Source organism: Chaetura pelagica, unplaced genomic scaffold (genome assembly GCF_000747805.2).
Source record: "Chaetura pelagica isolate M959 unplaced genomic scaffold, ChaPel_1.0 scaffold356, whole genome shotgun sequence".
NCBI classification, from domain to species: Eukaryota; Metazoa; Chordata; class Aves; order Apodiformes; family Apodidae; genus Chaetura; species Chaetura pelagica.
The window spans coordinates 7,559,982-7,583,432 of NW_009953964.1; the positions used below are offsets into that span (position 1 = coordinate 7,559,982).

The 23,451-nt window shown below is 37.7% G+C and overlaps 1 protein-coding gene across 1 annotated transcript in view; it reads left to right on the forward strand.

Annotated features, from left to right (window-relative positions):
* Positions 1-20,939, forward strand: part of EBF1 (early B-cell factor 1) — a 277,549-nt gene extending 256,610 nt beyond the window's left edge. Inside the window, exons 10-14 of the mRNA XM_010002115.1 lie at positions 9,116-9,181; positions 9,783-9,960; positions 11,485-11,664; positions 15,198-15,392; positions 20,908-20,939. Coding sequence (XP_010000417.1) covers positions 9,116-9,181; positions 9,783-9,960; positions 11,485-11,664; positions 15,198-15,392; positions 20,908-20,939 — 651 coding nt within the window. The remainder of the gene's footprint in view (positions 1-9,115; positions 9,182-9,782; positions 9,961-11,484; positions 11,665-15,197; positions 15,393-20,907) is intronic.
* The last annotated feature ends 2,512 nt before the right edge of the window (positions 20,940-23,451 follow it).

Consider the following 23,451-nt stretch of genomic DNA (forward strand, 5'->3'; position numbering starts at 1 on the left):
ACTCACCACTGGAAAAGAAGCCCTAGATAGTGTAAAAAGGTTTGCTTGGTTTTACATTGTGGACCTGTACATAGAAAGATACAGTGATCTCTGTGGAATGTTGGATACATTTAATTTCTTAAACACATTTATTCAACATTCATGCTGTCTTTGGATAATTTCAGCTGAATTTTTAACACTGTAAATACAAAATAATAGTATCAGGAACAAAATATCTTTTGTTTCTGCTAAGAAAGTTGACATTTTTTTAGAATATATGCTAGGAGGCACTTCACTGAACTAGTCTTTCTGAGCCTAAGCCTCTTTGTACAATAAAATACTCTAAGTCCTTTGAATACATAGTTATAAAATATAATTGTTACACATTTGGCATTTTATGCTTCCCTGGAAATTGCCACTTGGTATCTACACCTAATCTATGGTCTGACTTTTCATTTCAATTGGGTCTGAAGAGGTCTTTCATTGTAATGAGAATGCCCCTTTCAAGAGACTTCTTTTAATTGATGATAAAATGTAAGTGAAAGTAGTCATTTGTAGGGGTTATGACTGAGCAGTGTTTTAACTGTAATACTAAAACCTACCAACGTTATTCCAGTCTCTATTTCAACATTTTTATGCACTTACTCTCCACAGAACATAGTGGAATATCAGTGGAGGTCAGAATTTCAATGCATCTTATTTTGCAGTTTTCCTCCTGCTATTAAAAGTAACCTGAACTCTCAATTTCTAACCAGTAACACTTCCTACCTTAGCTGTACAATCCAGAACAGTTACAGTTTCACAGATATTAATGATATGCTGACTGTTTGGGGTTTTTTTTTTTTGGTTTCTTGTGGCTTTTCCCCCTTCATTAAAAGTAAATGTGGGTGGGTCTCTAATTGCATATAGGTGAATACTTGGGTTTTTTTATGGAAAATTGCTAGTTTGGCACACTTAGATATTTATATGGATAAGTGTCTAATAAAGACCAATTCTGAAAATTCAATGGACCAAACATTTATATACAATTTTCACTTAAATTGCTTGATAGCTCTGCTGATTTAACTCAGCAGACATTCCTGTCTTGCAATACCAAACATAACTATATATCTCTATAGGTTTAAATGCAGTCAAGTGAATTATGCCACCCAAAACTTTCTACATTGGACAGAATGGGAGAACAATTTAAAAGTAATACAACTTGACCTGTGTTTGCAAAGTCTTTGTGTACACAAATGATAGGAAGGAGATAGCTGCTTGTTTGCCAAGTAATATGTTTTTCCCTCTCACAAATATGTAATTTGATCTGTACATTGTGGCACACACAAAATCACAAGCCACATTTAATTTATTTTTTTAATCAGTAGTATTCCATAGAAATTTTTTTTAATGAGCACAATAGTATGTTCTGCAGAATAAAGCTTCTAAACCAGCCTGTGAAGCATCTCTGAACAGTGATCTCAGAATTTAGCATCTCTGTTCATTTTTCCAAATTCTTTTCATGTTTCCTTAAGTCTAGACTCTTCCAATAATTCAAAATGTACTTCTTCTTCCATAAGGGGGCTTTTACAACTTTCCGAAAATCTATGGGTACAAAATGGTCAAGAGAAGACTTTGAGTAATAATTCTTTTTAAAAATTATTTTTCTTTTTTCCCTTTTCCACCCCCCCCCTTTTTTTTTTTTTTTCCCTTGCAACTCTCATCTGCAGCTGTTTTCAAGAAATAGAAATGTTAATACCATAAAGAGCAGAGGAAAAACTATCAGAAAAATCTTATATATGCAAACCAAAAAAACCCTAAAACCCCAAGACATAAAAGCTCATTAATCTCAGCAACAAACATCTGCTTCAAAGTACTGTAGATGCTGTTACAAATAGTTAGGGGTAAATTTTCAAAAAAAATGCCCAAGGTTTCTATCTGAGATTGCTTTGTACACGTCTCTTTGTATATTTTGCCCAAGGATTGAAGGTGGCTGTGGCACATAAGGAAAATGTGCTTTTAGGTCATTGTGGTAAACCTTTGAGGTCAGACAGAAGACAATAATTATTATCATTGGTTCCTGGATAAATGAGAAAAAAATGTTTTGTTGTCTAGAAAGATGGAAATAGTGTCAACTGGTGAGATGGAGGAATTTCTTAAAAAACGTTGGTGGAGAATTTTTTTGTTAGCCATTGAATTGAGTTTATATGGACTTGCCCATTGATAATCTACTTTGTGTCTCATTTATTTAGTCTTCTAATGATTCACTGGATCTGACAAGCTGATCACACAATGAAAGATGGGATCACATAAGTAAGGAGAAGTATGTGCAGAACTGGTCTTTACATGCTGGGATAAATGTTGCAGCCTTTTGTACAGCATGAAAAATATGTTTCCTTTTATGATCTTGCTATGTGTCAAACTGAGGGGATCTGTCCTTAGATCCTCACAGTGTGAGCTTGCAAGATTAAGCTGTGGGAACTGCTGTAGAAGATGCCAGAGAATTATCACAGTGTCAACTTCTTAATGGCAGTGTTAGCAAGTCCCAGATATGACTGACATCTACCAGCTACCAGCTGATGTGTTGTTGGATGTGACTAGATATCAAAGTACAATGTAGTAATATCTACCAGCCCTGCACTGTGTGTGTGTGGAAGGTAGATTGGCCTCATGAGTTAAAATTAGACAACTCAGAAGGGTTCCTGCAGGTAGCTGGAAATGCCTTTTTCTGGTAAACTTAAGGATGTGGGGCAAGATATACTGTAAGTATACTTAGGACAATCAAAGTTCTACAGCTGTAGATGTGAGTCATGTCATCACTGTTGGATAAAGTCCCTAAAAGAGGTTATTTAAGTACTAGGAGAGTGGTTTTAGTTCTGCATACCTGCTTTCACACAGCCACTCTTCTCCCTTTGACTTAAGAGACCTAACATGAACAGAGAACTCCAGAGTTATAGCAACAAAACCATCCAAATTACCAGATGCTTCAGTCGGTGATAATATGGTGGGAGCATACAGACTTGCAAATGTCAGTTTATTCAAAGGCTTATTCCAATGCAGCTATATTAATGCTAGATTATTCCATGCTTTGCTGCTGTATATATATCTGGATGAAATACATATCTGTGCTAGCTGCTAATTCTGCTGCCACTGTTGTGTGCCCACCATTTATGGAAATGAAGGCCAGCAGCATGAGTGCTGTGGATTAAAAAAGGAGGTTGATATCTTTTTTTAGTATCTAAGTACACCATAATAAAGAGAGATAACAGGGGTAAGACAGGAGACTTGAAAGGACAGACTAGCAGGTGATCCTCCTGATTTTATTCCTTCTTTTGTCAGCAGTATTTGCAATGGAGACTGTTTGGGTAGGGTGTGTTTTTCCTTTTGAAATGCATTTATCACCTCTGTGGTTAAGAGATGTTTTAATCATTGATTCTCAATGTTTATGGCTAGATGCCTGCTCACATTTGCACTTCAGTGTTTGTTGTTTCTGCTGCCTCATATAGACTTTCTATATTTTATTTATAGGGTTGGCTCATTGTGGAGCAGGTGGTAAGGTCATGCATGAGTGTTTTTAGTGCTGTAGATTTAGGCTTTGATTTTTCAGTTTGGGTTGAGGCTGATGAAGCTACAACGGCTTGGAAAAGCTAAGGTTCTAGCTCCCACTGTAGACTTATTGTCTGGACATTGCCATTGAAATTCAGTGGCAGGGATTCAGTGCACTTCCATCCTATAGGCAGCTGTAAGCAGAAGCTTTTTTTTTTATCCCTTAAGTGAAATATGTTGTCTTTCTCTCTCATTTTGCCTTCCTGTCTTTGTAATCTCTATATGGTGTTTACTTCTTCAGCATGATTCAATTATAATATATGGAAACAATTCAGTTGTTTGTTTGCTAGAGGAGTTTTCTTCTTTGTGTGAGTACAAGTATCTTTTTAGTGAAATGGCCCTGTTATTTTATTCTTCCCATTAGGCTGGCACAGTTACCTCAGTTTTACAGTAAATGGAGGTTCTTTACATTTTGAATGGCTTTTATGAGTCTTTATAAAACTGTAATTGCTGAAAATGATACAATAATGCAGTGCTCAGTGTAGATGTGGAGAGACGGGAGGTTCTGGACAGGCTGAGACTTCTGTACACCAAGCTAGAAGGCTGGCATTTCAGATCTGCGCTATCCTTCTTAATGGCTTTTTAACAACATTTGGGGTTTTTTCTTTATACTTAAAAGAGTTGTTCACTATTTTATCTTTTAAAATATAATGCATATGCAAATATTAAGTATAAGTTTAAAATGTATTTCTAACACATATCCATAATTAACATATTTATAGTTTCACCCATTGAAGAACAAGGGAAAGTTTCAGCACAAATTACTGTAATTTTGACTTGAAATTTCAGAATGTGACCTTTCCAAGGTGAAGAAGGGAACTGGAGTCTGAGGTTCAGCATTTTGACTCTGCTGAAGAGTTTTTTTTCTTGCAAGTAGCCATGAGAGTAGGAAGTTAGAACACAGAGCCAGGAGGTCAGACATAAGAGTCAAGGAAGTATGAATGACATCATCATCCCTAAGTACCCTCTCAGAAGATGAATGAGCTCTCTCTTGTATTACAATGCTAAAGAGCATTAGAAGGTGATATGATATCTAGACAACACATAAGATAAATGCCTCAGAGTATGCTAGAACAGCTTCCCCCCCACGCCCTCCACAAGTACATAAATCCTCTGGTGGTCTCAACAATACACCATGTGGCTGATGAGTATTATATATTGTGGTCAGCTTCTTCTTGACAAAGCTCATTTAGATTTAACAAGTACCTTGGACATTATCTAATTTGGTTACTCAAGCTGAATAACTCAGTGTAACTCTAGATACCCTTTAGCTAACTAGACTCACAGACCTTGTGGGACATCATGGATTTTTTTTCACAAGCTGCTAAATAAAAAGTATGCAGATGTCAACAGAAGAACTATCCAATATTTTTGAAGCTGGCACAAAATGTGTTTATCATGATAAAATGACACAAAATGTTCTCATTGTAATAAAACTTGAAATGCAACTTTCCTGATCTTAATTAATTCCTTCTGAAGGCAATGCATGTCACAAGTAAAACATGCAAAGTTGCTATAATGTTGGGTCAAGGTACATTCTGTCAGAAGTGGATTTAGTCTGAATTTCAGTGCTTCAAAAGCACAGTCATTTTGGTATGATTTATATAATCTTTCCTACAGTACTTTGGGAATTTGCAAAGTTGCAGCAGACTTCACTAGCCAGCTTCTTCTCTTGCTGATGTAAATACTACTTAGTGTTTTCAGGAGGAAAATTTGATTAATATATTTAATTGCATTCCTGTTTCAAAAATGAAAAAAGTGAAAATCCCTCAGTAAAAATTCAGCTTTAGTTTGGAATAAAAATGGACTCTGAATCTGTGGCATGTAGCTACATGGAGGACAGAGTTCTGATGCATCATATTTAATCAATAAAATAATCTCTCCTCTTTTCAGTATTTGCTAATGATTCTTTTTCTAGAAACAAAATTATGCTCATTTGAAATAAATACAAGACAAGAAGACTTTCACTTTAGCTCTAACTAAACGCTGCAAAGTCCTTTATTCTAAACCAAAATCTGTCAGACTTTTTGCATTAATAGAGCAGTGGCTCTGTCTTGACAAATGCCCCCATAAATTAGATATTAGCTTTAGTCAAACTCTATCTCCCTCAGGAAATATTTCCACTTGCATATTCAATTGGAAGGACCTTACATGATGCCCACTTACTGCTATGAAAATCTAGGATTCTGAGATGAAGGCAAAGAAAAATCTCAGTGAACAAAAGAATATTTGGAATAACAGACCTTGAGCTCATGCAGGGATTTCTTTCACTCACTTTTTGATATGTCTGTCTGCTGCTCTGTCCACCTATCTGTCTGTTTATCTATCACCATTGCAGGGTGGCATGCAGTATCAACTGGATTTTAAAAGATACAGATCTTTTGTATTAGCTGTCCTTTTTTATAATACCTTTTACAAATTTAATCAATGCATTTTAATATACAATATAGTTTAAGTGCAATATACAATAAATATTCGAGCTTCATCTTAAACATGCTCTAGCCTTTAAATTGTTAAAACTGCAGTGCCCTTTCAATCTACTTACATAATGTCATAAAATATACATTTCAAGGTAAATGAAGTCAGCTACTTCAATTTAGTCCCTCAAACTGGTAGTAAATGAGAGGTTAACACTATGGTGCCAAACCCATTATTGAGTAAATTTAGCACCTTGGACAGCTCTGTAAAATCTTTATTGCTTTCCTGACCCGCTCGTCATGTTCTGTCTGTGTGTTCAGTGGCTCTCAGCTCTGATTGAAAGGCAATATATTAGATCCTGAACACAAACATGCTCGGGGGCTGCTTCTCTGTGAGTGTAATGACACGGAGGTGAGAACAATTTTCTGGTCACAGCCATCCAAGCACCTTGCAAGGTCTGTTGCTCTAACTTATAGAGGACTTTTGGGGCTCCTTTGTATGTGGAGCCGTCACCATAGCTGCCGTGGTAATTTAAGCAGAGCTGGAAAGGGTTTAGGATGCATTCAGAAAGCAAGAAGTTAATATCCTCAGCATGTCTGTAGTGGTGTTTTATTGTGTATTTTTAAAGCTAGTTTATGTCTATAAGGACTAAAATAGAAGCTCTAGAATAGAAGATACCTCTCTTTGACTTAGAAGTTATTATGTAACATCTACTTCATATGATCTGAAAATGCCATTAAAAATATGCTTTTATTGTGTGAAAATATTGTGAGATAAACTATGAAACTCAAATTTACAGACTCTGAAAATGTTGAAAAATTACAACTGTTGACTAGCTAGGAAAACTGAATGCTACTTGTCAAGCATACTTCAATAAACCCTCATGGCAATTAGTTTTATTTACATGCAAAATGATATGGCATCAGAGAACTTGCAGGGTTTCAGAACTGGAATATATTTGATATTAGGTTGAGTGGCTGTAAGTTTCCATGTAATTGCCTAATTTTTTAACTTGGTGTTCAATCTCTTTTTAGATGCATTCCAAGGTTTTTAGCTCAGCATTACATAAATAACTCTGATTAGTCAGGTAGAGCAGAAATTACTATTTAAAATTTCTTCTTTTTAAGTAATTTGGCATAATGACAGCTTAGGTTAACAATATTCCAAAGCAGTTTGTGGGCTCTGTATCACATTCTAATTTTGCATCAGTGAAATATATAGTGCAAACAATTTCTACTGAAGTGAAATAAATCCTAGTTTGCAAAGTCAAACACCTGTGCAGTAATTTTCCACCTATAATAATGGATTGAAAAAGATAACATTTTTCAGGAACATCTCTGTGCTTCTCTACTTTGTGTCTTCAGTGTGAGGCAAAAAGGGCAACTCAGATTTCTGATGATTCTGGTAAAGCAACAAGGATTGATTGTACCTGCAGGTTGTTTGTAGACTGTCTGTCCATGATTATACTGCTAACTGTTGTGGTCAAGCTACACACAAAAAGAAATAAAACCCAAACAAGAACCATGACAGAAAAGAAAAGAAAAAAAAAAAAAAGAGGAAATAAACCTCAAAAAAACCACCCAGAAAAAAGCAATAGCGACGTAACCCCTCAGAATCTGTTTCAAATGTAGTGATTTAACAATCCATCAATTATATAATACATCTCACTTCCTATGTGGAAAATAATTCAGATGTGTGTTCTGAGAGAGGGGTGTGTGCAAGCCTAAATGTTTACTGGGAGTACACAAATCCTCCATCTCATTTTTGAATTTAGGACATTATATATGTCATAAGTAGTTACTGCAGTGTGACAACTATTTTATGTTATATTTCTGAGAATTTAAAATTGAAAAAAATGCTAATATGCATCTAAAAGCTTGTCATTTGAAGAATTGTTCAAGGATTTTTGAAGAGGTTATGGTGACAGCAAAATGAATGCAATTATATCTCTATTTTCTGATCAGAGTCTACACTATATGAAAATTGAGCATTACTGTTTCTTTTTGGTATAAAATATGGCTATTGTCTAAAATATTTTAAGTTTAAAAGTTTAACTTTGTAGAAAACTGTAAAATCCTTAGAACTTGTACTATTTTTGTAAGCTCCCTGCAGAAATATTCCATGCTGAATAGCATTGTGTCAGGTTATTAGAGCAATACTTAGGGGCTGGGAATTATAAAAAACATATTGTTTTACTTAAAGGGTAGCCTCAACTGGTTTTGGGCAGGCAACAGGGAACCTGCTAGATGTTTTGAAAGAATAAGAAAAAAAATAATCTGGGTTAATTCTGCAATGAATTTTTACAATTTATATCAGGATTGTTCACAGAGATATTTTTTTTCCCTGTAAAGTGTAAGAATAAAGGAAATGCTAATATAACTTGAATGTCAGTTTAAAATACTCTACGAAATATCAAGTTAAAAGGAACAATAGGAAAGTGGAGAAAAATAATTGTCCCAAACAGAGAACTAAATCCCAGACTGTTTCAAATTTTGCTGTCCATGCAGGGAATATTTCCAGGAAACACTACACAGTACTGGGCCATTCTCTCACACTGCAGATGTTTTCCTCTTGTGCATCATTTCATGTACATGGATCTTACCCTGCCCCATCATATCAGGACACAAACCAAAGAAGTTGAAAGGTCACATCACCAGTAGCATAGAACTGATTGGATATCTTTGGAACGTGGCCTGCTGGGTAAGGTCACAATTCCTGCAGTATGCAATTAAGAATAAAATAAACACATTGAAGGGATTCATAACATGCTCTGAATGACATTGATTGCAGTAATCTAGCAAATGACCTCAGGATTGTATTCTGCAATAAACTGACGAGTGGTTTATAGTGCAGATGGCAGAGACAATTGAGTGATGTATTTTATTTTGCAGCACCAATGATTCTCACCTTTTGACTTGATTAAGTGTGTGTGTGAATATGATGAACTAGTGATTTAACACCATTCAGAGTTGCTGAGAGTTGTTATAATAAAGGTGTACCTGGTCGGGAGAAAAAAACCAAACACACAATATACTGTGGAACAAATAAAAGAGTATAAAATGTTCTAATATTTGTTTTCTGCTACAAGGAGCTTATTGAACTCAGAGAAATGCATCTGTTTTTATATTGACAGGAAGTAATACTTAAGAGGGCTGCTGATTTAGTAGAAGCACTCTATGGTATGCCACATAATAACCAGGTAAATGCATTCTGCTTCAGCAATTCTAAAACATGGCTATTTCTTAGATGTATAGATACATCAGGGGCTAAAGGTATATGATACTACAATGTGAGACAAGAATAAATACAGAGGGCAACATTATATTTGGAGTGGGCTTCAGTTTGCTTGTTTTCATTTTTATAGGATGTGAATTTAGTGCTTGTATAAAGCAACGTGTTATTAACCCTGGAGGCATTTGCCCACTTTCACCAGATACTATATAATATGGGCAATAATAAGCATTATGCCTTGCCACCAGTGATTTTTCAATCTCACTCTAAAGGTAGCTTTAATGTGGAGTGAGTCTGGGCTCCAGCCCCATTCTGTCAGTTGGTTTTGTTCTATAGCAGCGTGGCTGCTGGGACTGAAACTTCCAACTCTCCTACCACAGCTGTCAGGATTTATCACAAATGCAGCAGATCTTGTAAGCATTAGCTAGCAGTGAGCCAGCTGGTTTAGAAAGAAAAGTATCTAGGTTTTTTTTTGCCTTTGGACAGGGAAATGTTTCCATTTAGAGTGTAAGAAAAGGTTTGTCAGAGTCACATTGGTAACGTTTCTTTTTTACTTTCTTATCCTCCAGGAAATAATCCTGAAAAGAGCAGCAGACATCGCCGAAGCGCTTTACAGTGTCCCCCGCAACCACAACCAGCTCCCCGCCCTTGCTAACACATCAGTTCATGCAGGAATGATGGGAGTGAATTCCTTTAGTGGTCAACTAGCAGTCAATGTTTCCGAAGCCTCACAAGCCACCAATCAGGGTCAGAAGACTCATCTTCCTCTCTCTATGAACCTTTTCTGATACAAGTGCAGAGCAGTGAAAGGAGTTCACTGGTTCAGGTTCAAACCCGCAGGCTCGGGGCGTGGCTGGACAGACACCATCCCACAGACCTACAGAACCTTTGAATGGCACAATCCTGTAATGAGATGGGCCTTTCTTTAGTGACTTTCCCCCCACCCCGTTTCGGATAAAGCACTTGAGTGTGTATCTGAATAGCTTTTCCTTCTGCTCAGAACAGCACTTGTGTTTAAATCCCACTAATTTTGAAAGGATTTCTATTGACTTGAGTATGTACTTAATGTTAAGTACATGCTCATGTATTTTCCTGAGCATGGATGATCTCTCAGTCCAGGCCCTCTGTAGCAATCATAATAGCACAAAAGCATCCCTTCAATACTTGTCTGTTTGCTTTGGTTTTACAAGAGATGTGATATTGGCACTGATTTATTTTTTTTCAGAGCTTGAGAACTTTCTAAATTTTGAAACTAGCAAAAAATATTTACCAAGACATTTTCAGAGCTCCACTGTTTTTTAAAATAAAGTGGTTTTTACCTTGTGTAAAATCAGAACTGTTTTAATTCCTATGGATAAAAATAACAAAAAAAATTAAGAACATTTTTGTGAAAAACCTTTGCATTTTCCCCTCTGCTTTGTGTAGATCTATTTACTACTTAAACTCCACATTACTGAGAAAGTATTAGAATGGGGCATTTTTCTAGAAGGGCATTAACAAAATTTTATTACACTAAAAATTTAAATATAATTTTTACATTTTAACATTTTATGGCTGAATTTTGTGGTAAGAAGAAAAGTTGGTATTTTTATCTTCCAGCAGTGAAGATGCATTCTGTTTATCTCTGCATCTAGAAACAAATCTTTTCTGGGTAATTGGTTATGAGTTCTCCCAAATGGGCTTTTCAGAATTAGGTAGAGATTCAAATTTTGACTTGGTGCCAAATTTGATAGTAATTTTCTACCAATATAATGATCAGACCTGGGCAAAAAGATTGAGGCTATCCCACCGTGAGAAATACACCCTACATTTTCTAAAGTGTGCAGTGAACATCTAATTTGAGATGCATAAATGAGAGAGACATTGGTAGAGAGTTAATGAAAATCAGATGCTTTTTACATACCTTAAGTCACTATGTACTCCTGGCTTTGAAAATATAGGTCATGTTTACTGTAGTGCCTACAAACAGCTCTTTTAGAGTGAGTGTTCCTCTAACACCCAATGGTGATCTTTGCTTGAGGGCATATGTTGCCTGAGGAGATGTGAAGGCTCTTCCTGCTTTGTGCTTCATCAGGAACATCCCAGGCAGTGAGGGTTCCCAATTTGGGTTGGCTGGTGGGACTGGTGCTTAGTCTTGGCTCTCCCTGTGCACACCCTGGCTGGACTAGGCTCCTGGCTTGGTAGCCTGGAGTTACTCGCTTGTAGCTGTTTGTGTAAGAAACTGTTCTTGGGCTAATACCAATTTCTAAATGTATTCCCTCCCCACAAAAGGTTTTACTCGCAACTCAAGCAGCGTGTCACCTCATGGCTATGTGCCAAGCACCACCCCTCAGCAGACAAACTATAACTCTGTCACAACAAGCATGAATGGCTATGGGAATGCTGGAATGTCAAATTTAGGTGGTTCTCCAACCTTCCTGAATGGATCTGCTGCCAATTCTCCCTATGCCAGTAAGTATTATATGGAGCTTCTGTATTTTTGCACATTTTCATTAGAAGGAGATGGTGACTTTTCTTGAAACAGAGCTCGGTGCTTTCTCTGTCTTTGAAGACATTAGTGCTGCCAGCAGTGTTATCAGTTGGTGTTGATTGCTGGTGTTGTTCTTGGTTTAGGTGGTATTATTATTATTAGGGACTCTCCTAAGAGCTTAACAAGAATAGTGTCTCTCCTGAGTTAGGCTGATAGCTTCATAACTTACCTTTGTAAGCAAGAAATGCTGTCCTCAACATTGCTGGAAAGCAGGGTTGGCATAAGTGACTTCATTTCTGCTGGAGTGGATCAAAAGTCAGTTATAAGTGCAGAACTTTGGGTTGCAGTGGGTATGAAAGGAGGGTAAGGATACTTGCTGCAGGAAAAATAGTTTTTTCCTACTATAAAGTACAAAGAGCAGAGAAGTTTACAGTCTCATTGGCAGAGGATGACATTTCCATAAGTTGCATGATGAGGTTTTCGAGATCTCTGAGCAAATAATGTGTTCACAACCTCTATAGAAATCATGTATTACTATTGGGCTTAATCTTGATTGCTTATACTCCATTTGCTTTGTAAGCAGCTATTATCTAGACTTCACTTACTATTAGTTAGTAAAATGTGGCAGTGGCTCTTGGAGTTTGTGTTTTAGTGTCTGTACAGCAAATGCCTCAAAGATGTAAGACACACAAATCATATATTCCACGGTGGAAAGAGCTTATGGTCTACAGGCCCAGTCATGGAAATATTTATGTGTAGGACTAACTTTCTGCATTTTGATATTAAAGGTTTAGTAACCTGCTTAAATATAAATAAATTTCTATTGGTAAAGGCCTATGAACCTCTTCTGCAGCCACTCACACTGCTCAGTAGTCTCTGTTTACATGAGAAAATTAAATGAATAGGACCTGTCCAATTCCTCTGACATTACTCATGTGGCATAAAAGATTCTACTGATATCTGTAGGAAGCTGCAGAAGGTCTTGTCATATAAATAGGTTTATAGGCTGAGACCCTTGCATGGACAGGACAGAGTGCTGAACATACCAAAGTTTACACTGCAAATCATAAGCTTAGTGGATTAATAGCAGTAATTAATTATTTTGAATTGCATTGCTATTCTTATGAATTATAAAGGGGATAGTAACTGATTTAAAAAATTACCACCAAGACATCTTATCTGCTGCAAATTCAGAAGAAAATATTTACCCACATAACTAGTACTTATAACCTGGGACTTGCTAACCAGTTATTATTTTTGTACACTAATAATAATGTAGCAGGTAATGTTAGAAAGTACCTTACTTATTAAGTCGAATTTACTGTCACAGAATCTGTGCACTCTGAATTCATAATAGAACATGATTGATGAGACATCTCCTTTTGGAAGCAGATGCCAGTATTGCATTTAAAATACTCTAGCAGTGTATTATTTCATATTTATGAACGGAGTCCTCTTTAGAATAACACTTCACTTCCCAGCCCTTCTTTTCTATCCTAGTTATATTTTGGGAGGTTTCTTGGTAGATCTGTCATTCTGCTAATGCCTAATCCATTGAATCAGAAAATGCTTCAATCATGACCTGAAAATTAAAAGGTGGCATTCTTAATTAAATCAATAAACTAATTGCTGTATAGTAGCAATTCAATTTAGGTGCTTTGATTGCTCTCCCTTAGCAAGTACTTCCAGACACAGAGTGACTTCAGACTAAGATTGTATCTGTCAGGCTGTGAAACTTTGAACATTTAATTTCCATTAATTGATTTCCTCAGTGTTAACAAATATGATACCAGATTCTCAAATAAGAACTTAAATAGGGTGATTTCTATCTACATAAATGCAAATAAAGTATTATTTCAAAGCCCAGACGATAGGAATTTTACTCTATAATATGTAATTATTCATAGTCCCCTCATGTATCCTAAACAGCATAGAGTATGAAAGTATGGGATCTTACCATTGGTCTCTACCTGTTTTGGGGTGGTTTTTTTGGTGAAAGAAGGGAAGCTGCAATGCTGTCTGCAGCTGACTTTATTTTAAAGAAAACAAATTCACTTAAAACCTCAATAAATACATGGACCAAAGGTATTTATCCCACTACACAGTCAAAAAGAGTTTTAAGGATATATATATCTTAAAAATGAACCTCCCTAACAGCCTTATGTCTACAGTTATTTAGAAAAACTGAAGACTCTCATTTTATTCTGTTGTGTAGTTTAAACCAGATATTCATTTTATGTAAACCAGAATGGCTTCATTGCTTAGCTATTCCAGCTGAGATTCCAGTCGATGGCTCAGAATGACAATGCTGTATTGACTGTAGTCAGCCAGTGGCCATAGATCCTCTGGGAGAATTATTTGTCTTTGAACAGCCTCTCATTTTCAAAATTCTCGGGTGAGATATGAAATGCCAACTCCATTCCTGTGCATAAATAAAAAGATCATGTGAGAAATATAACTGGTTTTCATGTCACTGAGAATTCCTGGGAAGTCCCCACAACAGAAACTTTCCTCAAGCTGAGGGATACAGGGAAGATGGAGACTGACTTGGTGCTAGTACTTATGACACAGAAAGCATCTGTGGCCATTGTGAGAAAGGTTTAGTAGTTTCTGCCATTGGTAGATAAAGAAAAGCATGATCTCTCTCAGTCATCCAGGTTTTTTTTTTGTGCAACAGCCACTGAAAACACTAGGGCCAGGACACCAAGGGAGTAATATACTGTCATAGTGGCCATCGCACTTGTTGCTCTATGCTGGACAGCCTCCATGTACAGGAACAGCCTCCAAGTGTGTGCGTGCACAGACACGCACACATACATTTTTTCACAGGTTTCTGAATAGCTCCTATTAAAACCTTGTTCTTGCAAGGTTTGAGAGAGAAAAGAAACACAACTATTTTTGCTGACTTTTGACAAGCTAAAACCTCTTTACCTTCTGGAACTTTGCTTGAAACCCTGCAGGTCTTTCTGGAGCCATCTTGCTACGTGGAAATTATGGCTTAAAATGATGGTTTTGGAGGCCAGTTAAAAATTTAGACCTTTCCATATTCAAAATTTCTGATGGAGATTTGTACTTTAACTACCCTTCTTGCCCACCAGTTTTGAGTTACCTGCACAATCTGGATTCCCTCTTATCCATCTACACAAAAACATTACAAGGTCAGAACAGAGCAGTGGCTAATGCCAATCAGTAGAAAAATTTGAAATGGGATGGTGGCACAGCATGCTTGTAAGAATAAAGAGTTACAATGAATTTTGAAGAAATCAGGGAGTTTTTGAGACTCATAGAATTACTGCTCCTGAACACCTGCAAAACAAAACAAAAATAAATAGGTGGGTTTCTGGTAGTGATTGATTACACTTAATGAAAACCAGAAACATCACTGCAGTAGAGGCTTTGGCCATCGGAAGTTAGACCTAGTGCCTCCAATAACCAGAATTCTCTTCTCTCTGCAGCCTGCTGGTTATCTAATACTAAGTGATGCCTTTTTGGGGGGTCTTTTTTCTTCCTCTAGTCGTGCCATCCAGTCCGACAATGGCCTCCTCCACTAGCCTCCCCTCAAACTGTAGCAGTTCCTCTGGGATTTTCTCCTTCTCACCAGCCAACATGGTCTCAGCAGTGAAACAGAAGAGTGCTTTTGCGCCTGTCGTGAGACCGCAAACTTCTCCTCCTCCAACCTGCACCAGCACCAATGGCAATAGCCTGCAAGGTAGGTGAAACCATGTCTGAAGCAGAGAAGGCTGCTCTCAAAACTGAGTTCCCGGTGCCTTGCAAGGCTCTAAGCAACACTGAGTTGTCAAAGGGGATAGAAGGCAGTGGGGGATCCCTGGTGGTCTCTGTCCTAAAGTTTCATCCTGTAAAGTCTAACTGGACTCCACCACCAGCACACCTATTACCATGCAGGTGTTTGGCAACCACCTTATCTCTAACTTGACTAATACTGCTGAATTGAGAGGCTGTGTCTTTTAAAGCACAGGCTACTGTTATGGTAAAAATGAGTAATATTTCAGCTTACTAATACCATCCTTTTTCTTTCTTTCCTCTCTTATTCCCTGTTGTCGTCCTTTATCAGACCAGTCTTTTGTGGACTCTAGCAAGTACTCCACTGCAGGGTCTCTCCAGGGGCTGGCCTTCTCCTGAAGTACGTCACTCAATCTTCCCTTCCTTTTTTTCTCCTTTGTCATAGTACACTTGTGCAGAAATCCTACTGAGAGCAAATAGACCCTTACAGAGCTTGGCACAAACCTCTGCCTTTCATAAATAGAAGACACATTACAAACTAACAGCAGCATTTTCCAGTTTAACTCATACCAGGGCAAACATTCATTTGCACCAATTAATCTACTTCTGTGCCAATTAATTCCAGAAATGGCACAGGGCCTTTCTGAAAGCCTCTTCAGCTGTTGATATTAAGAGGCTGCTGCTTTTCTGCATCCCTTCCCTTCTCATTACAACATATTCCAGCATTAGCACCTAAACCCATTTTGAAGCTTTGATGCCAGTGAAGGGAGTGACAGACAAAAGCTTCTCAAACTGAGGATGCTGCAAAGAGCAGCACTGCCCATTTTATTGTTTGGTTCAGCCTGTTTTACAACACTGTGCCTAAACCTTCCTGTGTAATTACCTCATGACACATTAGTGTGCTGAGAGAGACATTTTCATGCTTGCTTAGACCCAGGAGTTTCCACAAGCAGATGCAGCCAGCTGCCTCCAGCTGTGCCAGAGGTGGGGGAGATTTTGCCGTATGCGTTGTGCTTCCCCCAGACCTGAGGTCTGTTTTCCTTTCCACGTGCCTGTACAAATTATCCCAAGACCATCGACCAGGGAATAAAATCCTTCAGTTTTAAAGCCACGTTCAGATGGAGCTGTGCAGAGAAGGGGGAGGATGGTTCCATAGACTCCACATGTCACTCTACGGCCCCTGGAAAGAGAAGCTCCGGGCTTGTGGGCATAATGCTGATAGCAGCAATGACAGCCAAAAAAAATCCATATGTAGGCTGAGCGGAAGGAATTAATTCATAAAAGCTGAGATTTGTAGTGACCGAGGGAAAGCTTTGTCCTCAATGCATTCCAAACAGGTGAACTGGGAGGAGGAATCCTTGCAGATGCACACACAGAAATTGTGAAAAAAACTAGGAATGTATAAGAAGAACTTAGGTAGCTTTGGTTGGGACTTTGTTATGAGTACAGACTGCAGCACATCAGGAATGAACCACCACATTTTCAGATGAGCTGTGGTGTTTTTGAGATTTATTTTTGTGCATTTTTAAACATTTGGCACTGCTGACATGCTACAGGCTAACATGGCAACAGCTAAGAATGTTTCACCTATGTATTACAAAAATAAAAAGGGAGCTAAGAATGGACTGCTAGAAGACTTTGAACATGTTCGTGCTTTTTCTCTTCTCTTCACCTTGTCCCAACCTGATTTTGTGGGTGGAGAGAAAAAGAGAGTAACAGGAGAAAGATTTTTCAGGAACTTTTTATTGGCTTACAAGACATGGAATTCCCATATTCCACATGTTCAGTTATGAAAAGCAGTCATGGAATGAGCTGAGAGCACTGGACACAACTGGGGCTTGCTGATTGCCTCCTCATTGTGTCACATCCAGATCTGTTATGCCCAGAAACCACACAGATCTGAGCATTTTCCCTAATTTTTATTTAGCTATTCCAGTTTCATAATAGGAACGAGACACCAAGGGATGGTTCATTTCTAGGTCATCTCTGAACTTGTTGGTGAGTTACAGACACACAGCCTGTAGTCCCATGCCTTCTGACACCACCTGAGGCTTGTAATAATCACTCAGAAATGCACTGCCTGTTGTGCCTTATTGCTTAAATAAACAACCATGTATAAGGAGGCTGTCTTATCTCTCTTGGGCTTCTGGATACATCAGAAAGCAATCAAGCTTTCCTTATGTAGCTTAGATATCAGCAGAACTCACTGAAACAACAGGTAGGCTTATCTGTTGTTCTCTTTGCCATGCAATTTTGTGAAACTCAAAATACATTATTTCTGTAATTTGCTAGCAGCAAATACAAATTAGTATATGATAGAAGAAATAATGCCCATTGGTGGGAGTTTTTCTACTCTCTGCCCTCCCTTTTTGGAGCTGGTGTGATCTCATCCCTACACAGTTTCCCACTGATATCTCTGTTTTCAGGATCAATAACATGCTACAGCTGAGAGAATTTGAATGACTAGATGTAGCACTTATGGAATAAAAGTGGAGTGATATAAATGAAGACTTGCAAAGAATGGAAATATCAAAGCTTTTAAGCAGAAGAGATATCATTTTGCCATTTGCCTTGTAATTTAATTCAGAGTTTCAGAGCTCTTCAAAAACAATAATGCTTTGAAAATATGAACAATGATCTGCATCTTTACCATGTTTCCAATTGCAAAAGGTTCACGGATGATACGTAACCACAGGGAAGTATCTAAGCCATGAAGGGAGGAGTTGCAATTATGTGACCTTTGTTTGGGCTCTTATCCAAGTTAGACAGCAGTGCTGTCCCAAGAAGGGGACAATTCTTGGCCCTTTTTTGGTTTAAATCAATTTGAGTTTGATGAATCTTTTCAGCTTGAGAATGTTTTGTTGGAATAATATTTTGACAGTGCAGGGGTTTTTTTTCTAAAGCAAAGCAGCATCTTGTTTTAAAATTTCAGTAAATTTAGAATTTAGAAAGGGCTGGAAAGGACTAAAAAGGTAAAAGCAGAATGCACAGAGGATTAATTATCTGGCTGACTCTGCTCAGTTGCACTCATCACATATAGGAAGACTCTACCCACTTCCATCTGCTCAGCTCCTTGCTTATCTGAGCAGTAAAAGAGGGAGCATTGTTGTCAGGGATGCTTTTCCCTGCACTGTAACATACGCTGCTGATGTCCAAGCACTTCAGTCCCACCCAGTATTCTGCTAAACAGCTGACATCCAGAAATCTCCAATCTCTAACAGGGATAAAATTTATCCTCAGGTAAAAAACAGAAACAAATCATATGACTTGATGAAATACAATGGGCTAGATGCAGAACTGGGATAAAACCTGTGTCTCAAGTCTGTGCCCTCATGAGTCTTTCATATATTCTGATGGGGAAATTTGCACTCTCACCTTCAGCTGTAGGTGGCCACAGCAGCACAACAGTCTGTTTGTGTCCATCACTGTCAATACTGTTAGTGTTGCCACAGAAGTCCATAGTTCAGGGTCCACACCCTGGCCCACACTCTGAGGATCCCAAGAGCAGAGTAGGGAGCAAACTGCAACAGTGAGAGGATCACTTGGCTTTCCTTCATTTTTAGTCACATGAACCAAAGGGACAGGACAGTTGTGAGGATTCAGAACTTGTTATTTGAGACGCTGTTGAAATAAAACCCTTTCAGATATTTTTTATCTTTTTTTTTAAAAAAAAAATAAATAAAATGCTGTTGTTTCACCCAGTGTTGATTAAACCAACAAGTATTCTGAAAGAAAAAAAGGCAATATTGAATTCATCCTATGATTTGAGATGAAGAAGACAGCACAGCTATGGAGATAACATGAAAATGCATCCTCAGGTTATCCCTGTGACAGTCAAAAAGGCCTATGACAGAAAATACCTCAGCAAGAAATGTCTAAGACATGGTGGTGTCCTCTAGTTTACTCACTTGAGTGTCTTCCTGTAGGGCTTAAAGCAACTCAAGTCACCTCTCTATAGCTTTTATCCTCATTCTCAGCTCCTTGAAGAGCCCTTATGTGGAGCAGAAACCATCAGTACAGTGATTCACATTAAAACATTACTGAGTGACAAATTCTAAGACTCGAAATGCTGCTGTATAGTTGCAACATGTCACCTCTGAGGATGGCCTGCTGCAAACATGTGGATGTGTTTTGCATTCTTGCCTTCTCTCATTTTATTTCATTTAATCAGTGCAGTTTACTCGAGCTGTTCTCCTCTTGCTGATTAGACTTGTAATTCTTGCACATATGGTGGTGTTTGTGGAGAAAACATTTCCCTCCTCTCCCCCTCCAACCCCAAATCTGTGAGTCTTTTACTTTGGCTCTGTTCTTATCAAATAATTGCAGCTGTAATTAAAGCACAATGAATCAGCAGCAGTCACAGGGTTGAGTTCTTCCTTAAGAAATTACATGTCCAGATGTCTGAGATGGCAGGCAGTTCTAGCATTTAAATAATGTCCCCATGAAGTGCTGCCAACCTGAAGGCAAATCTGATTTCTACCTTTTGGTAGATTACCCTACAACTAGTATTTTAAAGACGTGTTGTTGTTACAGTTGTCATCATAAGCTTGCATGGCTACCCTGTAGTGATGTGCTTGCTCATGGTGTATCCCATTGACACTTGGTGTGTCTGATCTGCATGGAGTCTCTGGTAGATAGGAGACCAAGCTGGAGGTCAAGCTAGGTGCAGGACTGTACCTGTTGACTTCTAATGAATGTCTCATCATTAACAGAGTTAGTGGTTTCATATATGATGGTTTTAGGAAGCATGATAATGAAATACTGATGATTCAGCTCAGCCAACTAAAGAGAAGACATTCTAAATGAGATACGACTCCCTCAGTGTAGCTGGTGGTGTCTGCTACAAGGATAATAAAACCATGAGACTCTGGGCTGCTGAACTACCACATGTTGCAGTTTGAAAATTCAAATTGAAAGTTAAAGTCTTTACCTGAGCACCTGGGAATGTTCCCAGGGCTGAAGACAGAACTTGTAGGAGTATGAGCCATGGTTAGTGGGCCTAATGCAACCAACAGCCAACTGGGTCTGCACCTCTGGCCTGTGGGACTCCAGCCAGTTTTCATGAGAGGAACAAGTATCTGCTTTATTTTTTGAAGTCTAATAGACTATGTGGCAATGGCTGGGTCAGGTTTAAGCCTCTTGGGCTTACGGAGAGTTTGAAACTCATATCAGAACATGAAGTTGAGGCCTGATTCTGGTATCAGGGGAAGTGCACTTATTTTGCAAGAAAATAACTAATTTAATCAGAGTCATTTGCAATTTAAAACAATTTCTGAACAGAATGAGGCTTCCCATGATAACTGTTCACATAGTTGTCTCTACTGGATGACGCTTATGTATAATTTTAATACTCACTATGGCTGACTATGATGCTAGTAACTGTTTCAAAGCTGTGAGGATTTTTAAAGTTGCTTTATAATGCACAAAAGTAACTTTTCCCCCCACTTTTCTCTCTCTCTCTCCCTCCCCTTTCCCTCTCACAGCTATATCTGGCATGATTGTTCCCCCCATGTGAAAGAATTGCCTTGAAGAATTTTATTAATGAAGAGGTTGAATTCTGCTTCAGAGAGAATCTGATACAAGTCCCAGAGTGGAACTTTTTACTCAGGCCTTTTTAAAAATAATTAAAAAAAAAAAAGACATAAAGAAGAATCTTACAATAACTGCGGATTTTTAAACAAAAAAAAAAAAAAATCACCATCCTTGCAAATACTGAAATTAACAGTCTACAATTGCAAGGTGTTGATTCAAGCTGTCCATCCCAAATACCTGGGAGATATATTTATTGTATGTTGGTAAAAAAAAAAAATCCACTCTACTTTTTTTTTTGTTTGTTTGTTTCTTTTTGTGGGGTTGGGGGGGAGTTTGTTTTTTTTTCCCCTTCTGGTTGTTTTTTTTTTGTTGTTGTTTTGGTTTTGGTTTTTTTTTGTGTTTGCTTTTTAAGGCTTGATATAATGCAACACCATTTGTCTTTTATAAATCATACAATTACATAAGGGACACTAGAGATGGAACTCCACATTTTTAATTTATGATTTTTTTTTTAAAGCTCTGTAAAGAAAAAATGAAGTGGTGTCATTCACATACAGGTCTGTGTGGGACAGAATAGAAGTGCCAGTTAGTTTTTCGTAGAAGAATAATGGCCATTTAATGAAGGGTCGGCTCATACAGGTTGCTTATCCAGTGGTGACTAATATGATGCATTTTTAATGTTCTAATTAAATAGATATCACTCCCTAGCAAGCTGGTATTTTTGGATGGCAAGGGTGGGATTAGTACCCTCTGTCTTTAATATCAGGCTAAATAATAGTGTAAATAATACGAGGAAAGTAGATGAAAGTAAAGGTAAGGATGCATATAACACATTTCCTCTTGAACACCCAGTGCCTCTAGATATGATAAAACAGCAGAATTCCATTAGCATGGCTCTCTCCTTAGCTTGGATAGCAAACTCTTTCCAAATGAGTGGCCTTCTTGAAGTTTAGTGTCACCTGAGCTGTGCATGAAGCACCATTTGGGTTCTGCACAGCCCTCCAGTGGCACAGGCTGTGGCCACCAGGCTGGGGGTGTTTCCCACATAGCCCCCCTCACCCCTCATGTAGTGTTTTTTATGGGGCAGAATGAGAACAGACCCCTCTGCAGTTCTGCATCCTCACAGTCTGCAAGCACATGCTGGCCCCAGCCTCCCACTAGGATTGCTCCTGGATCAGCCGACCCTCCCAGTTTGTATCATATGAAGCACCAGGTAACTGCTTTTGAATAGTACATGGAAACAGGAGGTGGGGGTGGGGGGTGGGGGGGCTGTTAGGAAGGTTTCAAATCAAAACCATAGCTTCTGTTTTACAAACATTTTGCTATCATTATCTGGGAAGTGTTCTTAAAAACTATTAGTCAAAAGAGGCAGCAAAGCTCTGAAGATGCATTACCTGATATTTTTTCTTTGCTGTTGTGTTTTGTATGTAGTTATAAATACTGTAGATTTTTTGTGATTTTTTGCCAAAGTTGTTGTTCTATTTATACATTTTAATGTCTTAAGACGGTTTTTCAATATCACAAAAAGAAAAAAAAGAATTTTACTGCATATTTTGCAAAAAGAGCTCACTACCTTTAGCTTGCACATACTTGCAAAATTAATTAAAGAAAAAAAAAGCTTTTTGTTTCTGTTTTTTGTTTGCTTGGTTTAAGGGGGATTTTGTAAAATATCCATATAAATAATGTATTTATCTTTGGAATTTGTACATTGCTTTTTTTCCCCTACCAAGTTTATTTTATTGTGTATGTTTGCTATGTGAAAAGTGCTGATTTGTTTGGTCATTCACCGTTGTATTAGCTGTTTAAATGTGATTTAAAAACATTTCATTTATAGGATTTTTTTTAGTATTGTTTGAAACCATGCTTCCATTTTTTTTTAATTTCCACCCAAAAGCCATTGTCTATTTTTGTATTATTTGTAAGTTAAGAAGTTTTTTCCAATATATGGCAAAAAGTAGCATATTATTCTTGTAGCATTTAGTTATGTAGATTTAAAAAAAAATAAAATGTATCCTTTGCTTTTGAGGCTTAACAAAAACTAATGCTGTTTTACTCTATTAATATGCATGGGATTTCTCCTCTTTGGAGTGACGCATTTTTGTGCATTAAATATGGGGAGAAACTTCATAGAACGCAATGAAAATACTTTCTTTCTTAAGTCTGCTTGTATATTTCTCTGTCTTTCACATAAATATAAACCAGCAGATTGGATGCCTTAACAATGCAAATCATATTCATTTCACTTGTACATTGTACTGTGCACCAGAACTGTCAATCATCACTAACATTCTAAGAAAAGAAAAAAAAAAGAAAAAAAAAGGAATTGAAAAGCACAAAAGAACTGTTTTGTTACCTTAAAACAATATAACTTTTTTCTAGTCAAGCAAGAAATCATTTACAACGATGCTGCAACTGTGCATGCTTCCTGTATGAATTTTGCAATGGTTTTCACTAGAATGTCACAGTGTGATCTTTGGGGGGGGGGAGGGGGACTG